This window comes from Petromyzon marinus, chromosome 61 (genome assembly GCF_048934315.1).
Source record: "Petromyzon marinus isolate PM22_M1 ecotype Great Lakes invasive population chromosome 61, UKy_Petmar_22M1.pri1.0, whole genome shotgun sequence".
Lineage (NCBI taxonomy): Eukaryota > Metazoa > Chordata > Hyperoartia > Petromyzontiformes > Petromyzontidae > Petromyzon > Petromyzon marinus.
Window position 1 is genome coordinate 536,083 of NC_133727.1, and position 22,296 is coordinate 558,378.

Consider the following 22,296-nt stretch of genomic DNA (forward strand, 5'->3'; position numbering starts at 1 on the left):
ACCCAGGCAGGTGCTTAGTTTTAGTGGGGCTGATGGTAAGGCCCCATCTCTAAGTGGCACGCTCCAGTCTCAGCAGCAGCGTCTCACACAAGCACACACACACACGCACCCTGCGCGCACACACCCACACGCGCGCGCACACACGCTGGTGATAGGGAATTGAATGCAATTTGCATGGTTGCATAGAGACACACACACACAAAGACAAACACACACATCTGCACACACTTATACACAGGTACAGGCCACACACTTCCAGATACAAATACAAAGATCCACCGTGTAGCCTTTATCGTGATGTTGGGGCAAGTGCTACCCGGTGCTGATGTTACTCGCGGCGCGAGATAGTCACCGGGTGTGATTTGAAACTAATTTAAGGCTGAGTTGACCTAGGGGAGGAGGCCCAGGACCCGGTTCGAATATTCACCGTCACCAATATTGGTCGTGAGCAGGAATCGAACTCGGGTAGCCGGGTTCGTAACGCAGCGCGCTAACCGCTACACTACCGCTCCCCACAAACACACACCGACACACACACACACACCGATTCACACACACACCGACTCACACACACACACCGACTAACACACACACACCGATTCACACACACCGACTAACCACACAACAACAATCGCCATTCGCCACTAAGTGGCGGTGACGTCACCACGACGCTTGTGCCAGGCCATGTGCACCTTGAGGCCACGTGAAGTGTCGAACGCCCGCGGGCAGGAGGTCACGGGGCAGACCCGGGTGCCACGGGTCGACTGAGATGACTGGCTGGTGCACCACTTGTGCCCCCTACTGTGCCAACCTGCTATGCTTTAGCCACCCGGCGCTCCGCTCGTTGTTGTGAGCGTCGCTCCTCCGCCCTCCGTTGTTGTTGGAGGGCGACTGCCTCCAACTGCCCAATAGCGTCCTTCACGAGCCTCCTCCACAGAGGCCGATCTTGACACCGCTGATACCAGTCATCGGCAAGTCCACTCAGCTCCACGTCCTCCTGTACCACATCACTCCATCTCTTCTCTAGCCCGTGCCGCGCCCGTTTAGCCCCCTCGATCCGGCCGAACAAAAGCTGTTTCGGCATGCGGTGGCTGGGCATGCGGGCTACATGACCCAGCCAACGCAGCCTTGCCTGCCGGAGGAACTCACCGATGGGACCCTGCCCAGATCTTTCAAGAATTTGTGAGCTCCTCACACAATCCAACCTGGTTAAACCCAGGATGGATCGTAGGCAGGCTAGCCTAAATGTTTCTAATCGGCGAAGATGTTCTAACACACACACACACCGACTCACACACACACACCGACTCACACACACACACTGACTAACACACACCGACTCACACACACACACCGACTAACACACACACACCGACTAACACACACACACACACCGACTCACACACATACACACACCGACTAACACACACACACCGACTCACACACCAACTAACACACACACCGACACACACACCGATTTACACACACACACCGATTTACACACACACCGACCCTCACACACACACCGACTCTCACACACACACACACCGACTCTCACACACACCGACTCTCACACACGCACACACACCGACTCTCACACACACACTGACTCTCACACGCACACACCAACACACACACACTCACGCACCATCGCCAATAAGCGTCACCCACTCGCATTCGCGCTCCGAGCGCGCAGCAAAATCTGCATCCATTCAGCCCCTCGACGACGCCGTTCACCATAAACAGCAGCAGTAGCAGTAGGATCAGCAGCAGTAGCAGCAGCAGCATCAGTAGGAGCAGCAGCAGCAACAGTAACAGCAGTAGCATCAGCAGGAGCAGCAGCAACAGTAGCAGCAGCAGCAACAGTAGCAGCAGCAGTAGCAGCAGCAACAGTAGCATCAACAGTAGCAACAGTAGCATCAGCAGTAGCAACAATAGCATCAGCAGCAGCAGTAGCATCAGCAGGAGCAACAATAGCAGTAGCAGCATCAGCAGGAGCAACAGTAGCATCAGCAGCATCAGTCCGGTAAGAGTGATTTGAATGCACACGTGTAAGGTAGCATTGTCGTCATCATCATCAGCAGTGGCATCATCATCATCAGCAGCACGCTTACGCACGCCCGGTGCGAGTCGCGAACCGTCGTCTTAGCGAGCGAGTGCGCGTGTTTTTGATATGTGGCGAGGAGCGGTGGCGCAGCGCTTAGCGCACCGCGCAGCGAAACCCGGGCGAGCCGAGTTCGATTCACGCTCACGAACGGTTACAGCGAACATCTCATCACTGGAGCGGGTCCTTGGGCTGTGCCTCCCTAGGGTCGACTCAGCCTTAAACGAGTGAGTGCCTAACGCGCTGTGCAAAACATCGTCAGCGCCGGGGAGACAAAGACGGCCGGGCGTGGTATTGACCACACCTACCGCTCTGCACAGGTGCTGCTCGCTAACGGCACTTGCCCCAACAGTCCGTTGAAGGCTACCCGGGGGATCTTTGTGTGTTGATGTGATGCGATGTTGCGATGCGTTAAAGATGCTGATTACGATACTGCTGATGATGATGATTGTGGACGTGTCGCTTTTGATAGATTTGATACGGAGTGACGCTGCTGCTGATGCTGCTGCTGATGATGCTGCTGCTACTCATCTTGTTGTTACTACTGCTGATGATGATGCTGCTACTGCTGTTGATGCTAGTTACGAAGTTGCTGCTGATGATGATCGATTTTGACGCTGATGATGATTCCGCAGCTGATGACAATGATTGCTTTATGACATCGCGACTGATGATGCTGTTGATCCTACTGCTGCTGATTACGATGATTGTTGTTGCTGCTGCTGATGATGATACCGCTACTGACGCTGCTGCTTGTGCTATCGCTGTGCTATTGTTGGCGGCCTTGCCTTGACAGATACAACCCACGCGCGCACTTATGTGAATACAAATGTGTGGTTTATATAATTATATATAACATTATATATCTGTGTGTGTGTCACAGTATATGTGGTGGAGTGTTACGATATGCAGAGTGGAGCGGTGGCGCAATGGTTAGCGCACCGCGCTACGAACGTGGCGACCCCAGTTCAATTCCTGCTCACGACCAATAACCGGTCCCGGGCCTCCCCTAGGTCGACTCGGCTTCAAATGAGTTCCTGGTGCGGCGTGTAAACATTGCCAGTAGGGAGACAAAGGCGGTCGGGCGTGGTGCTGGCCAGTCACCCCCTCGTGTACGCGTTCCGGCCTTCATAGGTGCTCCTCGCTAACTAATTTGAGGCTGAGTTCACCTAGGGGAGGCCCAGGACCGCTTTAAATATTCGCCACTGTTATTGGTCGTGAGCGGGAATCGAACTCGGGTGGCCGGCTTTGTAACGGCAGTGCGCTAATCATTGCGCCACCGCTCCCCACACTATCATTACCACCACCACCAACACCACCACCACCGCAACCACCAGCATCACGAATACATCAAAACCACCACCACTACAATCACAACCACCACACCCATCGGCATCATCAATGCAATCAACACCACTGCAACCACCAGAATCATCACCCCTCACATCACCACCGTCACATCAACACCCTCATCATCACAACCACTAGCACCATCACCACCAGCACCATCACCACCAGCACCATCACCACCAGCACCACCAACACCATCACCACCAGCACCATCACCACAAGCACCATCAGCAGCTGTCAATGCGTGGTGAGTGGTCGTTAATCACCCCGTGGTCAGGGAAGGCATAATTAGTTAATTAGTTAATTAATTAATTGGAGCCTTGCGGGGATCTGCTCGAAGTCATGGGCAAGGGCGATTGATTGCTGAGCCAATCAGCACTCAACACACACAATGATAAAAAAACCAAAAATCCCCCGTATAGCCTTAACAGACTGTAGGGGCAAGTGCTGTCAGCGAGCAGCGCCTATGAAGGCCGGCACGGCACACGAGGGAGTGGGTGGCCAGCACCACGCCCGGCCACCTTTGTCTTCCCACCGCACCAGGTACTCGTTTGAGGCTGAGTCGACCTAGGGAAAGCCCACGACCGAATCATCACAGGTGTTGGCCTTTAAACGGGAATCGAACTCTGGCCGCCGGGTTCGTAGCGCAGCACGCTAACCACATCACCACCGCTCCCCCGTCACACACAGACACGTATACGCATGTAAACACACGCGTACATCCGTACATAGACAACGCTTTCCCTGTGAGGCCTGCACAGAGTTTTCGGCCACGTTCTGCAAGTGAGCAACGATGGCAGTCAACACACAACACGATGCATCTATCATTTAATCATCAGAGCATGCTTGTTTGCATGCCCACCGTGTGTGGCTAATGCAGTAAACTTGAATCCTTGCAAAAAGTTGATATTTGGTATTTGAACATCTTAACGCCTGCTTCATGGCCAGAAAGGGTAACACCTCTTCTTATTTGTCATACTTTGATACTGGCGAAAAAGTTTCTCATGATACGACACACACCCCTATTATATATAGATACATTCCTGAGCACAGTTACACAACAACAACAACAAAGATCCCCTGTGTAGCTGTACCAAACTGTTGGGGGGCAAGTGCTGTTAGCGAGCAGCACCTATGTAGGCTACCGGCACTGTGGCACACGAGGGGGTGGGTGGCCAGCACCACGCCCGGCCGCCTTTGTCTCCCCCAGTGGTGATATTTACGCACCGCACCAGGTTACTCATTTAAGGCCGAGACTACCTAGGGGAGGCCCAGGGGCCGGTTCGGAAATTCGTCACTGATGTTGGCCGTGATTGTGAATCAAACTCAATCGCCAGGATCGCAGCAGTGTGCTAACCATTGCATCACCGCTCCATGCACACACACATACACACATGTAGCATATTGCGTGATGTACTTTACACACAACTACTATATACAATATGTAGAACATATAGGGAATATCATTATCAACATGAGCCATTATAAATTCACTGATGGCCTCCCAAAGCCATCGCAAATGCAATGATCCACCCATCATCTGGTGCAATAATCTACCCATCATCTGATGCACTAATCCAACCATCATCTGGTGCAATGATCCATCCATCATCTGGTGCAATAATCTACCCATCATCTGATGCACTAATCCAACCATCATCTGGTGCAATGATCCATCCATCATCTGATGCAATGATCCATCCATCATCTGGTGCAATGATCCATCCATCATCTGGTGCAATGATCAAACAATCATCTGGTGAAATGATCCAACCATCATCTGGTGCAATTATCCACCCATCATCTGGTGCAATGATCCATTCATCATCTGGTGCAATGATCCAACGATCATCTGGTGAACTAATCCAACCATCATCTGGCGCAATTATCCACCCATCATCTGGTGCAATGATCCACCCATCATCTGGTGCAATGATTCAACCATCATCTGGTGCAATGATCCATCCATCATCTGGTGCAATGATCCATCCATCATCTGGTGCAATGATCCAACCATCATCTGGTGAACTAATACAACCATCATCTGGCGCATTTATCCACCCATCATCTGGTGCAATGATCCACCCATCATCTGGTGCAATGATCCATCCATCATCTGATGCAATGATCCATCCATCATCTGGTGCAATGATCAAACAATCATATGGTGAAATGATCCAACCATCATCTGGCGCAATTATTCACCCATCATCTGGTGCAATGATCCATCCATCATCTGGTGCAATGATCCATCCAAACAGTGTTAAGATAACAAAAGGGGTTCCACAGGGTTCCATCCTCGGCCCCCTCTTGTTCTCTCTTTATGTCAATGACTTGGGCACTGAACTGGATCATTCCAGGGTAAATATTTTTGCAGATGACACGATACTGATGACTGCTGGCCACTCTCCGGATGACGTGATTGCTAAGCTCCAGGGTGATTTCAACAAACTACAACATCAGCTAGTTTCTCTTAAACTAGTCCTGAATACCTCCAAAACCAAGGTGCTATGCTTCTCTCCGGGACTAAAGCAAGAAGTTATTTTTCCCCAATGACATTCCTTGAATAATTATCAAATAGAGCAAGTCAAGATCTATAAGTATCTTGGGGTCATCCTGGATTCAAAACTTAGTTTTGAAGATCACATTGATTATATTGGTAAAAAGACAAAAACATTTTTTTTTGTTTCGACACAAGCACTGCTTCCCCCCAATGTTCCGTTTGGAATTGATAAAAGCTACCATACTGCCTCTACTTGACTACTGTGACATCGTGTATAAATCAGCCCCAAGTACTGTACTGAAGAAGCTTGATTCCATCTATCACTCGGCCTTAAGATTTGCATTGAACTGCCCATATAGGACTCACCACTGTGATCTCTACATTGGGTCAAACTTAACATCTCTTAATGTTCGACGGCTTGTGCACCAGATCTTATTTATTCACGATGTACTTACAAAAAATTCCGCAGACTACCTACTGGATCTCCTCTCTGTTTCAAAGAACAAATTTGACCTCAGGTCTTCGCTCATTTACCAGCTTCACATTCCCTATTGCCGTACAAAAACTGGAGGAAGGGCCTTTGCTATTGATGCCCCCAGGGTCTGGAATGCTATTGCCAATAAACTGCAACTTGAATCACTACCTATGAGATCTTCACTCAAAACTGCTCTAGAGGAGTTGTACAACCCTAGCTGCCACTGCTATTCAGTGGCCTAAAATATGGCTCTAGATTTTGGTGTTATAATTTATTTATGTAATTTATTGTTAAAAATTCGGTCACAGTCCCTATGATCACTGTTACATTGGATTTATGGCTTTTATTTTGGTGATTTCGAAAAGTTTTTTTTGGCCATGTTTTTGTTTATTGTAGTACGGAGTTAGACTGATGGCCTTAATCTTAGTTGTCTTGTGGTTGTTGTTGTTGTTGTTATTTGACTTGCATCCCACTGGGGTTTTTGCACACAGCGTTGGTGTACGGTGCTATTTCAGGAACATTTTGATATTTTTTTCCTGTATTTTCTGTTTGCACAGTCACATAATCACTTTAAGATGTTTTCTTGTTTATGTTTTTTTGTTTGTTGCGGTTGCACCCGATTCAAGAGCCGAATGGCTCACAGGGCTATACCAAATAAATGAACTATGAACTAACTATGAACTATGAACTATCATCTGGTGCAATAATCCAACCGTCATCTGGTGAACTAATCCAACCATCATCTGGCGCAATTATCCACCCATCATCTGGTGCAATGATCCATCCATCATCTGATGCAATAATCCATCCATCATCTGATGCAATGATCCATCCATCATCTGGTGCAATGATCAAACAATCATCTGGTGAAATTATCCAACCATCATCTGGCGCAATTATCCACCCATCATCTGGTGCAATGATCCATCCATCATCTGGTGCAATGATCAAACAATCATCTGGTGAAATGATCCAACCATCATCTGGCGCAATTATCCACCCATCATCTGGTGCAATGATCCATCCATCATCTGATGCAATAATCCATCCATCATCTGGTGCAATGATCCATCCATCATCTGATGCAATGATCCACCCATCATCTGGTGCAATGATCCATCCATCATCTGATGCAATGATCCATCCATCATCTGGTGCAATGATCAAACAATCATCTGGTGAAATGATCCAACCATCATCTGGCGCAATTATCCACCCATCATCTGGTGCAATGATCCATCCATCATCTGGTGCAATGATCCAACCATCATCTGATGCAATAATCCATCCATCATCTGGTGCAATGATCCAACCATCATCTGGTGAACTAATCCAACCATCATCTGGTGCAATAATCCACCCATGATATGGTGCAATGATCCACCAATTATCTGGTGCAATGATCCATTCATCATAATAATCCACCCATAATTTGGTGCAATGATCCACCCATTCTCTGCTACAATAATCCACCCATGATCTGGTACAATGATCCACCAATTATCTGGTGCAATGATCCATTCATCATCTGGTGCAATGATTCACCTACCATCTGGTGCAAAGTTCCATCCATCATTTGGTGCAATGGTCCACCCATCATCCGATGCAACAATCCACCCAGCAGATGGATGAAATCATCCATTCACCATCTGGTGGATGCAATAAACAATCAATTACTCCATCTCCTGGGGGACGTGCTCTCCGAGGGGAGCACCTAGGCTTGACCTCCAGAATGTGAAATTGTAGCCGTTGCTCTGCATCTACATCAGCAGCCGGAACCAACAGAAGATTACCAAGCATTCATTTGCTCACAAGCGCCATTATCATTCGAGCAAGACAGACACCCAGACCCAGGGCGTGAACCCAGATATCATCAGTGCCGGCTCAGTGTCCTGAACACGGCCACTACGAACCCCCTGAGAGGATCTCAGGTCAGTGGCTCTGACACGGCCATTATAAACTAAACTATTTTTATTTTACCAGGTAAAGCCCACGGAGCTATGTAGCGCTTTTTCAGAAACGACCTGGCCGTCACAAATTACAGCTCAACCCAGTGGCATACCGTGTGTACATTTATAGCAGCCAAATATTCTACACTCGTTTTGATTCTAAATGTGGACGGAAAAACCGGGGGACCTGGAGAAAACATCCTTTGACAACGGGGAGAGCACGCAAACTTCAAATATACAGCAGGCATCAGGGTCGGGATTGAACCCATGACCTCCTGTATACCAAGCGAGGTAGTTAACATCTCCTAGCCACCGTGGTGCCCCTTCCTTCAAGCAGAGACATCCAGGGATTGAACCCAGGAACCCAGCAGTCTAGAGAGAGACCTCCAGACCCAGGGTTCCAGCAAAGTTGGCGGTCGCCATCAGGAAAGGCTTTTCCTGATGACGCCCGCTTGTGTTGCGATCGAAACGTCGTAGTCTTTTGTTATTTTCTTTGAACTTATCTAAGTGACTTTATCGAAAGACCCAAAGAATAGGTGCTCGCTGATTCAGTGCGCTGTGTGCGGTTTGTACCGCTGCTGGGGTTCGATCCCGGCCTTGACGACCCCTGACGACCCCTGACTGACGACCCCGACTGTGTGTTCGGAGTCTCGTCGGGTGTTCTCAGGGACACCGCACCAGGTACTCATTCGAGGCTGATTAGACTCAGGGGAAGGCCCAGAAACGCGTCAAATATTCGCCACCGATGTTGGCCGTGGGCGGGAATCCAACTCGGCTGACCGGGCTCGCAGTGCAGCGATAACCCATCACAAGAGACGGGTTAACATCTCGCCACGGTGGCTAGGAGATGTTAACTACCTCGCCTGGTATACAAGAGGTTGTGGGTTCAATCCCAACCCTGACGCCTGCTGCTGTATATTTGGAGTTTGCGTGTCTCTATCTCTCCGTGGTGAGATGTTAACTACCTCGCCTGGTCTACAGGAGGTCGTGAGTTCAATCCCAATCCTGAAGCCTGCTGTATATTTGGAGTTTGCATGTCTCTTTCTCTCCTTGGCAAGATGTTAACTTTCTCGCCTGGTCTACAGGAGGTCGTAAGTTCAATCCCGACTCTGACGCCTGCTGTATATTTGGAGTTTGCGTGTCTCTTTCTCTCCTTGGCGAGATGTTGACGCTCTCGCCTGGTCTACATGAGGTCGTGAGTTCAGCCCCCGACTGACGCCTGCTGTAGATTTGGAGTTTGCGTGTTTCTGTCCCCGTGGTCGCGTGGATTTTTTCTCCGGGTCCTCCGGTTTTTCCCCTCCACATTTAGAATCAACGTCGCGCGTTTAAAGTATTTGGCTCCTGCTATGATTTTCCACACAATAAGCCCACTTGGTTGAGCTATCATTTGTGGCCAGGTCGCTTCTGAAAAATAAGTTAATACCTCGGTGGCCTTTATCTGGTAAGATAAAAACTAGTTTAGTTTTATTTGTGTATTTTTGAAAGTGCTTTGTTTACCTTTCTTTCACTTTGCACTCCTTTTGTGTTTGTGAGTAATATGTCTGTAGTTGTAACTTTCTGACCCCGTGCCCCTACTGGAACATCTGTGAAACAAAGAGCTGCATAGCTCATCGGATTCCTCTTCCAGTCTCAATGCTCTGATTCTGAATCTCTCTGCAGGTGATGGATATGGCACGGCAGGCGCGGCTGAACGGTGTCTAGCATGGCATGGCCAGCACCATGATCCACGCACGCCCATTGGTGCTCACCTGGATGGCTTTGTGGTAAGTGACAAAGACCCTCCCCCCCCACCCCCCCTCTGTGTCGCCTTAACAGATTGTTGGGGCGAGTGCCGTTAGCGAGTAGCTGCACATGTGAAGGCCGGCACTGTGGAACACGAGGGGGTGGGTGGCCAGCACCAGGCCCGGCCGCCGCGTATGGCCTCTAACAGACTGTTCGGGCAGCGCGGGGTCACAATGAGCGCGGGGTCACGGCAGCGCGGGGTCACGGCAGCGCGGGGTCACGGCGAGCGTGGGGTCACAGCAGCGCGGGGTCACGGCAGCGTGGGGTCACGGCGAGCGCGGGGTCACAGCGAGTGTCCGCGTTCACTTTGCCGCTGTGCCCCCCTCCGTAGTGTGTGCGGCGGGGTCCAGCGGGCCGAAGGGAAACCGACCGAGGAGCGCATCTACCCGGAGAACATCACCAAGATTCTGGACGGGTTGCTGCACGGATACGACAACCGCCTACGGCCGGGATTCGGAGGTGACCGGGGGCGGCACAGATACCGCCGGGGGGAGGGGGGTCCCGGGTGGCACGCGAAGGGAAACGGAGCGGGAAATGAGAGGCGAGGAAAAGGATGGGCACAGCGCGTCCCCTTTTGGGCGGTGGTTCTCAACACGCAGGAGGCTTCAATAGGATTCATAGTCAAGGTTTGTGGGTTCGATCTTGAAGTGTAAATGTTGTCGTAACCCTCCACCCTACCCGACGCAGCCAATTATAAGGGATTTGTCACGTAAACAAAACGTGTCAATTAGTTACTTCTTCAGCCCACCGGTGTGTTGGAAAGTAAATCCACAACATTTCGCTAGTAATTACATCCAGCATCATCGGGCGATTTGCCAGAAGAGTGAAGCCCTCCACCTGCTTAAATAGAGCAGCAGCAGGACGACGTCATCACTGAATAATTAACTAATTGGGGTCTTGCTTTTGTGACAAATCCCTGACGACTTGGCCGTGTTTAACCCAAAAACAGTTATTGTGAGTGGTTCTTCACCTTTACCGCAGCCTTTGGTTCTCAATGGTTAACACAAAAAATCACAACGTTAATAAACACACACGGATTGATGACAGCCACGCACAGCAGCAGCAGCAGCGTCACCACCACCGCTCGGAACACCGCAGCAGCAGGGGTCGCCCCCTGCTGGGCAGCAAACTGAACTACGTCACGTTAACACGTGGTAGCCTCGAGCGACCAATATCATCCATCATGGGGGGGGGGGGGGGTGGTTGGGTTAGATCGCGTAGATATATAAATGTGTCGTTAAACCCGCCGCCACCCGACCCCGTGGCTCTGTCCGGGGCCCCGACTGGACCCCGACTGGACCCCGAGTGGACCCCATGGCTCTGTCCGGGGCCCTGAGTGGACCCTCCCTCCCTCCCCACCAGCCTCTGATGTCTCCTCACAGGCCCCGTCATGGAGGTCAAGACCGACATCTACGTGACGAGCTTTGGGCCGGTGTCCGACGTTAAAATGGTAACTAGGCAGCCTCGCGCAGGCCTCATTGCGCTCTCGCGCTCGCCAGCAACACAGAGAGGGGGGGGGGGGGCAGGCATTGGAAGCACTGTCCTCGCAATAGTGGAGGTCGTCGTGCGTTCGCTTGGCTGGGATTCCATTTCCCGTTGTGGCAGTTGAGACAATGGGGGGCGCGCGTTTACTGAAATCCCACCCCGCCCCCGCTTGTACGGGTTCACTCCGCACGGCCTCCGTGCAGAATGCATCCCCTGTGTCATCATCATGCACATCATCGTCATCATCATTCTCATCAATCAAATCATCATCATCCTCATCATTCTCATCATCATAGTTATCATCATCCAAATCAATATCATTATCCTCATCATAGTCATCATCATCGATCGCTCGTCCCCTTCTCTCTGGTGTGCGCTTCAGGACTACACCATGGACGTGTTCTTCCGCCAAACGTGGGTGGACAAGCGGCTGGAGTTCAAGGGCCCCATCGAGATCCTGCGGCTCAACAACCTCATGGTCAACCGCATCTGGACGCCCGACACGTACTTCCGCAACGGCAAGACGTCCATCGCGCACAACATGACGGCCCCCAACAAGCTGCTGCGCATCATGCAGAACGGAACGATCCTCTACACCATGCGGTGAGCCGGCGGGCAGGCGGGCCGGGTAAGGCAGGGGAGGGTTGGGCGTTCGGACAGACAGACAAACGGACTGTCAGACGGACGGACGAACGGTCGGGCGATCCGACTGCCAGACGGACGGACGCACAGACGGTGGGATGGACGGCCGATCCTCCATTCATTTCCCATCCTTTGCCCCCATCTCCCAGTCTTTCTCTTCCCATTTCCGTTCCTCACTCTTTCTCGCCACCGTGGTGAGATGTTAATGACCTCACCTGGTATACAGGAGGTCGTAGATTCGATCCGGACCCTGACGCCTGCTGTATATTTGGAGTTTGCGTGTCTCTCTTGTCTCCCCATGGTCACGTGGATTTTTCTCCGGGTCCTCCGGTTTTTCTCTCCACATTTAGAATCGACATCACACGTTTATCGAGTATTTTGGCCTCTGTAAATTTCCACGCAATGACGATTAAAACCACTCCATTGAGCCATCATTTGCGATGGCCAGGTCACTTATGAAAAAATAGCTTTACAGTAGCTCAGTGGGCCTTACCAAGTAAAAAACAAAACTAGTTGTGGGAAAGTGGACGAAGCAGCCGCGGGGCGATCTGCTGAAGGCCGCGAAGCTCCTCCTCCTCCACCGTTCGTTTGTTACCAGCCTCGACCACCCTCCACCACCCTCCACCACCCCGCCCCCCCAGGCTGACGATCAACGCCGAGTGCCCGATGCGCCTCATGGACTTCCCCATGGACGGACACGCCTGCCCGCTCAAGTTCGGAAGCTGTGAGTCCCCTGCGGCCATGGATCGGCGACAACGGTCTGTGATCGTGACGACGATCGGCATGATCACGACAACGATCGGCGTGATCGCAATAATGGTCTGTGATCGCGATAACAATCGGCGTGACCACAACGATGGTGGCGCCGGCAGCGCAGTGGCAGCTGCGCTCATGCCTCAAGTCAAGAAGGGTCTGGGTTAGAGGCTGATCGAAACTGAATTTCTGGTTTCGGCCAAAACCAAAACCAGACCGAAAGTAAAAAATTTACTTTTGGTCGAAACCGAAGCCGGAACCGAAAGTTTAACTCCACTTTCGGCCGAAACCAAAGCTGAAAGTTTAACTCCACTTTTTGCCGAAACCGAAACAGAAAAGCATATAACCGAAGTTACCGAACACAAGATTTATGAAATATGTCATGATGCAATGCTACTTTAATTAAAAAGAAATCTAGAACTAATCATTCAGAGCCTGCAGTAAGAGTCGCAAAATATCAAGGTGTTACTTACTTAGTAATAACAAACGAATGTTGTAGTGAAGAAACAACAGTTTTTCCGCATTCAGCCAGACGGGCTGCCGTCTGTTGACCGGTCGTATCTACATTAGTAGCCTGCATGGTTGCGACTGTAACCTTGCTCCCAAGCTGCTGCTGCTGCTGACATGTGTGTGTGTTTGCCGCCTATCGCATAGGATTGCCTAGCGCCGACTGACCGGCCGATAGGCAGAGTGATAGACGTAGCACGAGCGTTATATTCTAAAAATAGATCTTCGGTTGACGAATGACCGAAAGTCAATATCAGTTTCGGCCGAAACCGAAACCACAACCTAAAGTAAAAAAAATAATTTCGGCCGAAACCGAAAGTTTGCCGAAAGAGGCCATTTGCCAACTTTCGGCGCCGAAGCCAAAACCGAAATCGAATTTCGGGCGGCCTCTAGTCTGGGTTCAATCCCTGACTGTGTCGAGTGTGTATGTTCTTCCCTCCTGTTCTGCAGAGAGTGTGAGCGTGGTGCTGGCTACCCACCCCCTTGTGTGCCGTGCCAGCCTTCATAGGTGCTCGCTAACAGCACTACCTCGCCTGGTATACAGAAGGTCGTGGGTTCGATCCTGACCCAGACGCCTGTTGCATATTTGGAGTTTTCTGTGTGTCTCTCTCTCCCTGTGGTCACGTGGATTTTTCTCCGGGTCCTCCGGGTTTTCCCCTGCACATTTAGAATCTACATCATAGCGTTTGCCCGCTATAAACATTTCCACGTGATGATGAAAAAGAGCTACACAGTCGCGCAGTGGGCCTTACCTGGTAAATAAAAAAAGAGTTAATAGTTTTAGTTTATCCATAACAGAGGTGTTTTGGGGTTAGATCGTGTGAATATAAATGTCGTTAAACCCATCATCACCCGACACAGCCAATGAGTAAGGTTTGTCACGTAAGTAGAATGTGCCAAATCATTACTAGTCCAGCACTAACCGGTTGTGCGTTGGAGAGTAAAGCCACCACAACATTCACAATTAGAGTATCGTGAAGTTTCGCGGTAATTACAACAACCGGCATCGTCGAATGACGGCACGTTATGTTAATGCGACAAACCCTCGCTGAGTTTTCCTCTGTCGAGTTGGCAGGGATGTTCAACGACGCCTCCATATACAGGGTGTATGAAAAAGATGGACCCAATTTCTAAGCAGTATATTTCACGATGGCAACTTGTTACAATTACACAAAAAGTTACAAACGGTTTAATGAGTTATCAAGTTTTACTAACCATTTTATAAATGCTCTATGTGCCCTCCACCTGCTGTACGGACAACATCGAGACGATAGTTTAATTTGTCCCGAACGCCTCTCTTCTCACGTTTTCCTCTGAGGTGTATGGTCGCCCTGTGCTCTTCCCCTTACATAAACAGCCTGTTTCCTCAAATTGTCAGTACCAACGACGTATGGCGGATCAATGCCACGACGCCGTTGAAATGCACGCTGCACCGCAATCGCGGATTCAGTCTTGCTGAACCGCAGAACGCAAAACGCCCCTTGTGTTGCGGGGTAACCATCTTGCGAATGACTGAGGCTAGGGGCTGTTTGTGCGCTGGGAGAGGCATCTAGCGGTAATCATTTGAAACTCTATGCCCCGCCCTATCTATGCCTTGCCCTCTCTATGCCCCGCCCTCTCTATGCCCCGCGCTCTCTATGCCCCGCCCTCGCTATGCCCCGCCCTTTCAAGTCGTAAGCGTTTAATTCATGGGCGGTTCGTGTTTGCAGAGATATCGCGATTTCAAATCGGGTCCATCTTTTTCAAACACCCTGTACTCACGCGATCTCACCCTAAACAACCTCTCCATTAGGGATATTACTAGTCGCGAAAGCCCTACTACCACTACTACTACCACTACTACTACCACTACTACTACCACTACTACCACTACTACTACTATTACTACTACTTCTACTACTACTACCACTACTACTACCACTACTACCGCCACTATTACCGCCACTACTACGACCACTCGGTGTCACAGTGAGTTTATATTGAGAGCGATTGGTGCGGCGTGGTGCCCGCAGATGCCTACCCCAACAGCGAGGTCCTCTACAGCTGGACCAAGGGCGCCAACAAGTCGGTGGAGATCCCTCGCGAGTCGTCCAGCCTGCTGCAGTACGACCTGAAGAGACACACGGCCGCCAGCGAGCTTATCAAGACCAACACGGGTAGCGCCACCAACACCACCCACACAACTACCAACACGACTACCGATATGGCCACCGCCACCAACACCACCCACACAACCACCAACACGACCACCGATATGACCACCGCCACCAACACCACCCACACAACTACCAACACGACCACCGATATGGCCACCAACACCACCCACACAACCACCAACACGACCACCGATATGGCCACCGCCACCAACACCACCCACACAACTACCAACATGACCACCGATATGGCCACCGCCACCAACACCACCCACACAACTACCAACACCATCACCAACATCATCAACACGGGTACCGTCACCACAACCAATACCACCAACACAACAATCGCGTGCCAATTGCGTGACGAACGCGTGACGAACGCGTGACGACTGCGTGACGGCCACGTGACGGCCGCGTGACTGCCGCGTGACTGCCGCGTGACGAACGCGTGACGAACACGTGACGACCGCGTGACGACCGCGTGACGAGCACGTGACGACTGCGTGACGGCCGCGTGACGACCGCGTGACGAACACGTGACAAACACGTGATGACCGCGTGATGGCCGCGTGACGACCACATGATCCGGATTTGAACTTTGGGCATTTTATCATCTTAGAAATATAACTACGGTACAGCCTTTCCTCTCTCGGTTTACCACTGAGAGACTGATGCACGCTTTTATTACCAGCAGACTTCACTGCTGCAACGCTCTCTTTTCGGGTCTTCCGCAAAAAGTCAAATATGTAACCTACAACTTATTCGCAATGCAGCAGCACGTGTGCTTACGGAAACCAGAAAGTGCACCCAGGTAACGCCTATTCTACGGTCCTCGCACTGGCTGGCAGTCGCTCGTGGAATCGACTTAAAAGTATTTTATTGGCTTTAAAATAGTTGAATGGTTTGGTACCGGTATACATTGTCTTCGGTGCTTTGTCGATATGAACCAACAAGATGCCTCAGATCATCCGGTTCCGGTCTTTTAATCGTCCCAAGGGCCAGGACCAAAACTCACGGAGAAGCCGGCCTTCAGTGTGCGTGGGCCTCGCCTGTGGAACAGCCTGCCTGGAGAAATCTAAAAACTTACTTTTTAAAGTTGCTTTTACTTCAGATTCTTTAATAGTGTTATATGTTTAATATGCCTTTGCTAGCAATTTATTATAATGCTTTTATTATTGACTTAAAGCTTTCGTGACTGCAGGTTTAAAATGGGTGTAGGCCAAGGGTCATGACCCTTTTTTAAAACAGCCTGCCTCAGCAACTTTCCCACTCTTTTTTCTCCTGATGACGACCGCTTGTGTTGCGATCTAAACGTCATAGTTTTTTGTTGTTTTCTTTCAACTTATCTACGCGACTTTACCGAAAGACTCAATAATATAATTGCTTTTATTGTTCTTGCGATTTAGTGTTTTAACAATGTTTTATTTTACCTGTACAGCACTTTGAAATAAAGACTTGATTGATTGATCACGTGACGGCCGCGTGACGATCACGTGACGATCGCGTGACGATCACGTGACGGCCGCGTGACGATCGCGTGACGATCACGTGACGGCCGCGTGACGATCACGTGACGGCCGCGTGACAGCCGCGTGACGATCGCGTGACGATCACGTGACGGCTGCGTGACGGCCACGTGATGCTCGCGTGACCGCACCTCCCCGCAGGCGACTACGTGGTCATGACCGTGTACTTCCACCTCAAGCGCAAGATGGGCTACTTCATAATCCAGACGTACATCCCGTGCATCCTGACCGTCATCCTCTCGCAGGTCTCCTTCTGGATCAACAAGGAGTCGGTGCCGGCCCGGACCGTGTTCGGTACGCTGAGCCGGCTCGCGGGCCACACGGCGTCGTCGTCACCGCGGCACAGTCGCTTTAGCCAGGCGGTTGTGGTGGTAGCGGTGGTGGTGGCGGTTGTGGTGGCGGTGGCAGAGGTGGTGGCGATGGTGGTGGTGGCAATGGTGGTGGTGGTGACAGTGGTGGCGGTGGACGACAGTGGTGGCGGTGGTGGTGGTGGCGGTGGTGGTGGCGCTGGAGGTGGCGGTCGTGGTGGCGGTGGCGGTGGTGATGGCGGCGGTGGCGGTAGTGGCGGTGGTGATTGCGGCGGTGGCAGTGGTGGCTACGCCATACGTGGCTGCCTGTAGTCATCCAGCGCAGTGGAGGCGACAAGCAGCAGCAGTGAGGGTTGTGGATCACCGCACACACACACACAGATGTCGTGCAAAACTCCCTCCTCGTGGGTGGTCGTCGAGGAAGAAGCCGTACTCGGGCTCTGCCAGGAGAAGGCGGCACAGCATTAATGTGGACTCTGTTGTGTCGGTTGTTATTTTTGTACTGTTTGTTGTCGTAACGTTCCGACCTGCCCCGACTGGACATCTGTGAAAAAGAGCTTCACAGCTCATCGGATTTCTCCAGTGTAAATAAATATTCTGATAGGTCTGTATGGGAATAGAGCGTTTCCCCCTCGCACACGTGGGCTTTTTTCTCCGGGTGCTCCGTTTTCCTCCCATTGGCCAATCACACCTTGATATGCGTAGGACCGCAGAGCTTGAGCAATTGTTGGGCCGGCGAGCGAGTGAGCGAGCAAGCAACTATTTCGGCAGTAGCTGTAGATGAGCGACGTGAAGGTGGCTCCTCGTTCGCCCGTGACGACGACGACGGTTTCGTCGGCGCGACCGCCAGGTATCACCACGGTGCTCACCATGACGACGCAGAGCATCAGCGCGCGCGGCTCGCTGCCCAAGGTCTCCTACGCCACCGCCATGGACTGGTTCATCGCTGTGTGCTTCGCCTTCGTCTTCTCGGCGCTCGTCGAGTTCGCCGCCGTCAACTACTTCACCAACGTGCACGCCGAGCGCGCCGTCAAGAGGGCGGCGAGGATGGCCGCTGCCGTCGCCGCCGCCGCCGAGATGGCGGCCGCCGCCGCCGCCGCGATGGCGGCGCGGAGGGACGCGGCGCTCAGAGAGGCGGCGGCGGCGGCGGCGGCGGAGAGTCGCCCGGAGCCATCGCCGGGCCCGGACGTGGCCCGGGAGCGTGACCGGAGCCCTCCGCCGGCGCTGGCTGCCTGCCCCCGCAACGAGGTGCTCTCGGTACGCCACCCCCCCGCCCCCCTCCACAAGAGAGGCACCATGGTGGGAGGGACGCGACGGTGGCTAGGAGATGTTGACTACCTCGCCTGGTGTGCAGGAGGTCGTGGGTTTGATCCCGACCCAGACGACGCCTGCTGCTGCTGCTGTATATTTGTAGTTTGTGTCTCTCTCTCATCATCATCATCACGGTGGCTAGGAGATGTTGACTACCTCGCCTGGTATACAGGAGGTCGTGGGTTCGATCCAGACCCTGATGCCTGCTGCTGTATATTTAGAGTTTGTGTGTCTCTCTCTCCCCGTGGTCGCGTGGAGTTTTCTCCATTTCCTCCGGTTCCCCCCCCCCCCCCACCCCACATTTAGAACCAATGTTGCGCGTTTAAAGACGCGACTTCTTTTGCTGCTACGCATTTCCACGTGATACGCCACTACGTTGAGCCGTCGCTTGTGGCAGCCAGGTCGCTTCTGAAAAAGAGCTACAGAGCTCAGCGGGGCCTTTCCAGGTAAAAGTATCGTTTAGTTTTATGATCCGGCTGCAAGGCAGCAGCGGAACCAACTATTGCCCGAGCTCTGCGACCCTCTGTACACTCAGCGGTTAGCGGCCAATTAATTAGTGCTTACGTGCCATTCCCAACATCCAAGTGGCTTAACTCCATCCTCCTTCCTGCACACTACGCGTCCCACCCATCACTACACACTCGACGCATCTCGCACAACAATAAAAGAAAAGAAAAAAAAACGCAGTGTAACCGGTATTGGCCAATCATCTCAATGCTGAAAAATGTACGCAAATGGGATCGCACACACACAGCAACAGCAGCAGCAGCAGTGTCTTTCCCAGACCCTCTTGAAAACGAGCGAGGCTTTTCTGGGTAAACAAACGAACGAGCTAAATGGCGATCGTGTGATGAACTCTTCTGCCTCACTGCCCTCTCCCTCCCCTCCACCCCCAACAAACTCCGCACACGACAGAGCCCCGACCAGAACTGCACGCTGAAGAAGAGGATGAACGTGGCGACTCAGTACCGGGAGGAGGCCACGAGCCCCCGCCGGTACCACGGCGGCGAAGCGGCGGCGGCGAACCGGACCCCAGCGCCGCCCTCGCCCAGCCAGGCCCCGTGCCTCAAGGCCTTCTCCTTGCTGCTGCCACCACCACCGCCACTGCAGCAGCAGCAGCAACAGCAACAACAACAACCACCGCAGCAGCAACAACAAACGCCGGCTCCCCCACCGCCGCCGCCGCCGCCGCCGCCCAACGACGGAACGAGCAAAATCGACAAATACGCACGGATACTGTTCCCCGTGTCATTTGCGGTGTTCAACATGGTCTACTGGGTCGTCTATCTGTCCAAGGACACGATGGAGAAGATCGAGCTGTGAGGGTCGCCGCGTTCCCCGTCCGTCGCCCGTTCCAATCGAGCCACGAGCCATCCGCTGCTGGATGAGGCGGCGGTTGTTGGCGTGGTGTGGCCTGGAGCTCGGGTGCCATGAATTCCCTCGACTGTTCCCAATTATGCACCCGCCCACTGTTCCTAGCAATAGGGCCCCCACACTGCCCGTGGGCCCCCACACTGCCCCGTGGGCCCCCACACTGCCCATGGGCCCCCACACTGCCCCGTGGGCCCCCACACTGCCCCGTGGGCCCCCACACTGCCCGTGGGCCCCCACACTGCCCCGTGGGCCCCCACACTGCCCGTGGGCCCCCACACTTCCCCATGGGCCCCCACACTGCCCGTGGGCCCCCACACTGCCCCGTGGGCCCCCACACTGCCCGTGGGCCCCCACACTGCCCCGTGGGCCCCCACACTGCCTGTGGGCCCCCACACTGCCCCGTGGGCCCCCACACTGCCCGTGGGCCCCTACACTGCCCCGTGGGCCCCCACATTGCCCCGTGGACCCCCACACTGCCCCGTGGGCCCCCACACTGCCCATGGGCCCCCACACTGCCCGTGGGCCCCCACACTGCCCCGTGGACCTCCACACTGCCCGTGGGCCCCCACACTGCCCGTGGGCCCCCACACCTCCCCGTGGGCCCCCACACTGCCCGTGGGCCCCCACACTGCCCGTGGGCCCCCACACTGCCCCGTGGGCCCCCACACTGCCCCGTGGGCCCCCACACTGCCCGTGGGCCCCCACACTGCCCGTGGGCCCCTACACTGCCCCATGGGCCCCCACACTGCCCGTGGGCCCCCACACTGCCCGTGGGCCCCCACACTGCCCGTGGGCCCCCACACTGCCCGTGGGCCCCCACACTACCTGTGGGCCCCCACTCCGGCCTGTGGGCCCCCGGTGCAGTCTCACCACCTGCACACCCAGTAGCTGCCCTGATGGGCCCTGTGATTGATATCTTTGTTTTTTGTTGGCAGTTTTTGATATATCACTGATATTGATATTGGCCAGAATATCAATATGAACACAGGTTAACAATATGGCCACAGTGCCGAGATGTTAACTACCTCACCTGTCCACGTGGTCACGCGGATTTTTCTCCGGGTCCTACGGTCCCCCCCCCCCCCACCGCCACATTTATAATCGGATATCACCACGCGTTTTTACAGCTATATGGCTACTGCTATAAATCTCCACACGATGATGATGGTGATGAGAAGGCCACTTCGTTGAGCTATCATTTGCGATGGCCAGGTCTCTACTGAAAAACAAGAGCTCTATAGTGCTTCAGTGGGGCCTTACCTGGTAAAAAAAATAGATTTGATAGTTTAACTCATCGCACTGCCATGCAGCATCAGCAGCATCACCCCCTCCACCTACTACAGAAACCAGGACAGAACCCTCCTGAAAAAACCGGGGAGTGGGGGGGGGTCTTTGAGACTGGCTGAGGCTTTCCGTGGGCAAGTGAATGTACATCGTCTTTTATATTCACCCTGTAAATAATTTACCTTGCAGACTACGCTGACCGTGCTGGTAAAAAAATGGTATTTGTCGGTGGTGGGACGGAAGGAAGGCGCAGATTTTGGTCAGATGATCACACAGTGGCCTAACCCAAACGTCAACTTTGAATCACAACGGCTCATTGTTTGCTCACAGTCTATTTACGTGAAGATATTAAAATCGTACGTGGGATATTGTACTGTGCTCACTCCCACTGCGGGATGCTTATGTTTATGTATATTTCGGCAAACGTACAAAACGGAATCCACAAAATTCGCTTGCTTGCTTTGGGGCGGTGACGTTCGCCAGCGGTGGCGCATTTGCCGCAGAGGGTTCCGCGGTGCGGAAACCTGCCGGCCGTCCCGGTTAATACTACAGCGTGGAATTAAGCACGAGATGCGACGCCGTCGCAGTGCTGTGTGCTTCATAGCGTGACGGCATTCCAATGAGAGTCCACCGCTGTGGTGTCGGCGTCACGCTTCAGTGATCGCACAGCAAAGCTACCTGGCAGAATTATTTGCTCACTTGCAGGCCAGATGCTGTGTACAGCTTTGTGTCACACAGAGACAGCTGCCACCAGGGTGTCCCACTGTGCTGTGTGCAGCTTTGTGTC

The 22,296-nt window shown here is 52.7% G+C and overlaps 1 protein-coding gene across 2 annotated transcripts; it reads left to right on the forward strand.

Annotated features, from left to right (window-relative positions):
• The first annotated feature begins 1,613 nt into the window (after window positions 1-1,613).
• On the forward strand, window positions 1,614-21,880 carry LOC116955690 (gamma-aminobutyric acid receptor subunit alpha-6-like). 2 transcript variants are annotated; one of them, XM_076053407.1, is made up of 10 exons: window positions 1,614-2,026; window positions 10,041-10,144; window positions 10,495-10,622; window positions 11,546-11,613; window positions 12,031-12,251; window positions 12,932-13,014; window positions 15,563-15,706; window positions 17,374-17,526; window positions 18,391-18,797; window positions 19,767-21,880. In XM_076053407.1, the coding sequence occupies exons 2-10, from the start codon at window positions 10,089-10,091 to the stop codon at window positions 20,172-20,174; spliced, it is 1,668 nt and encodes a 555-aa protein (XP_075909522.1). In that variant the 5' UTR covers window positions 1,614-2,026; window positions 10,041-10,088; the 3' UTR covers window positions 20,175-21,880. The 2 variants fall into 2 exon arrangements, with proteins under 2 accessions (XP_075909522.1, XP_075909523.1); XM_076053408.1 differs by lacking the exon at window positions 1,614-2,026 and adding an exon at window positions 2,033-2,331.
• Window positions 21,881-22,296: the final 416 nt, after the last annotated feature.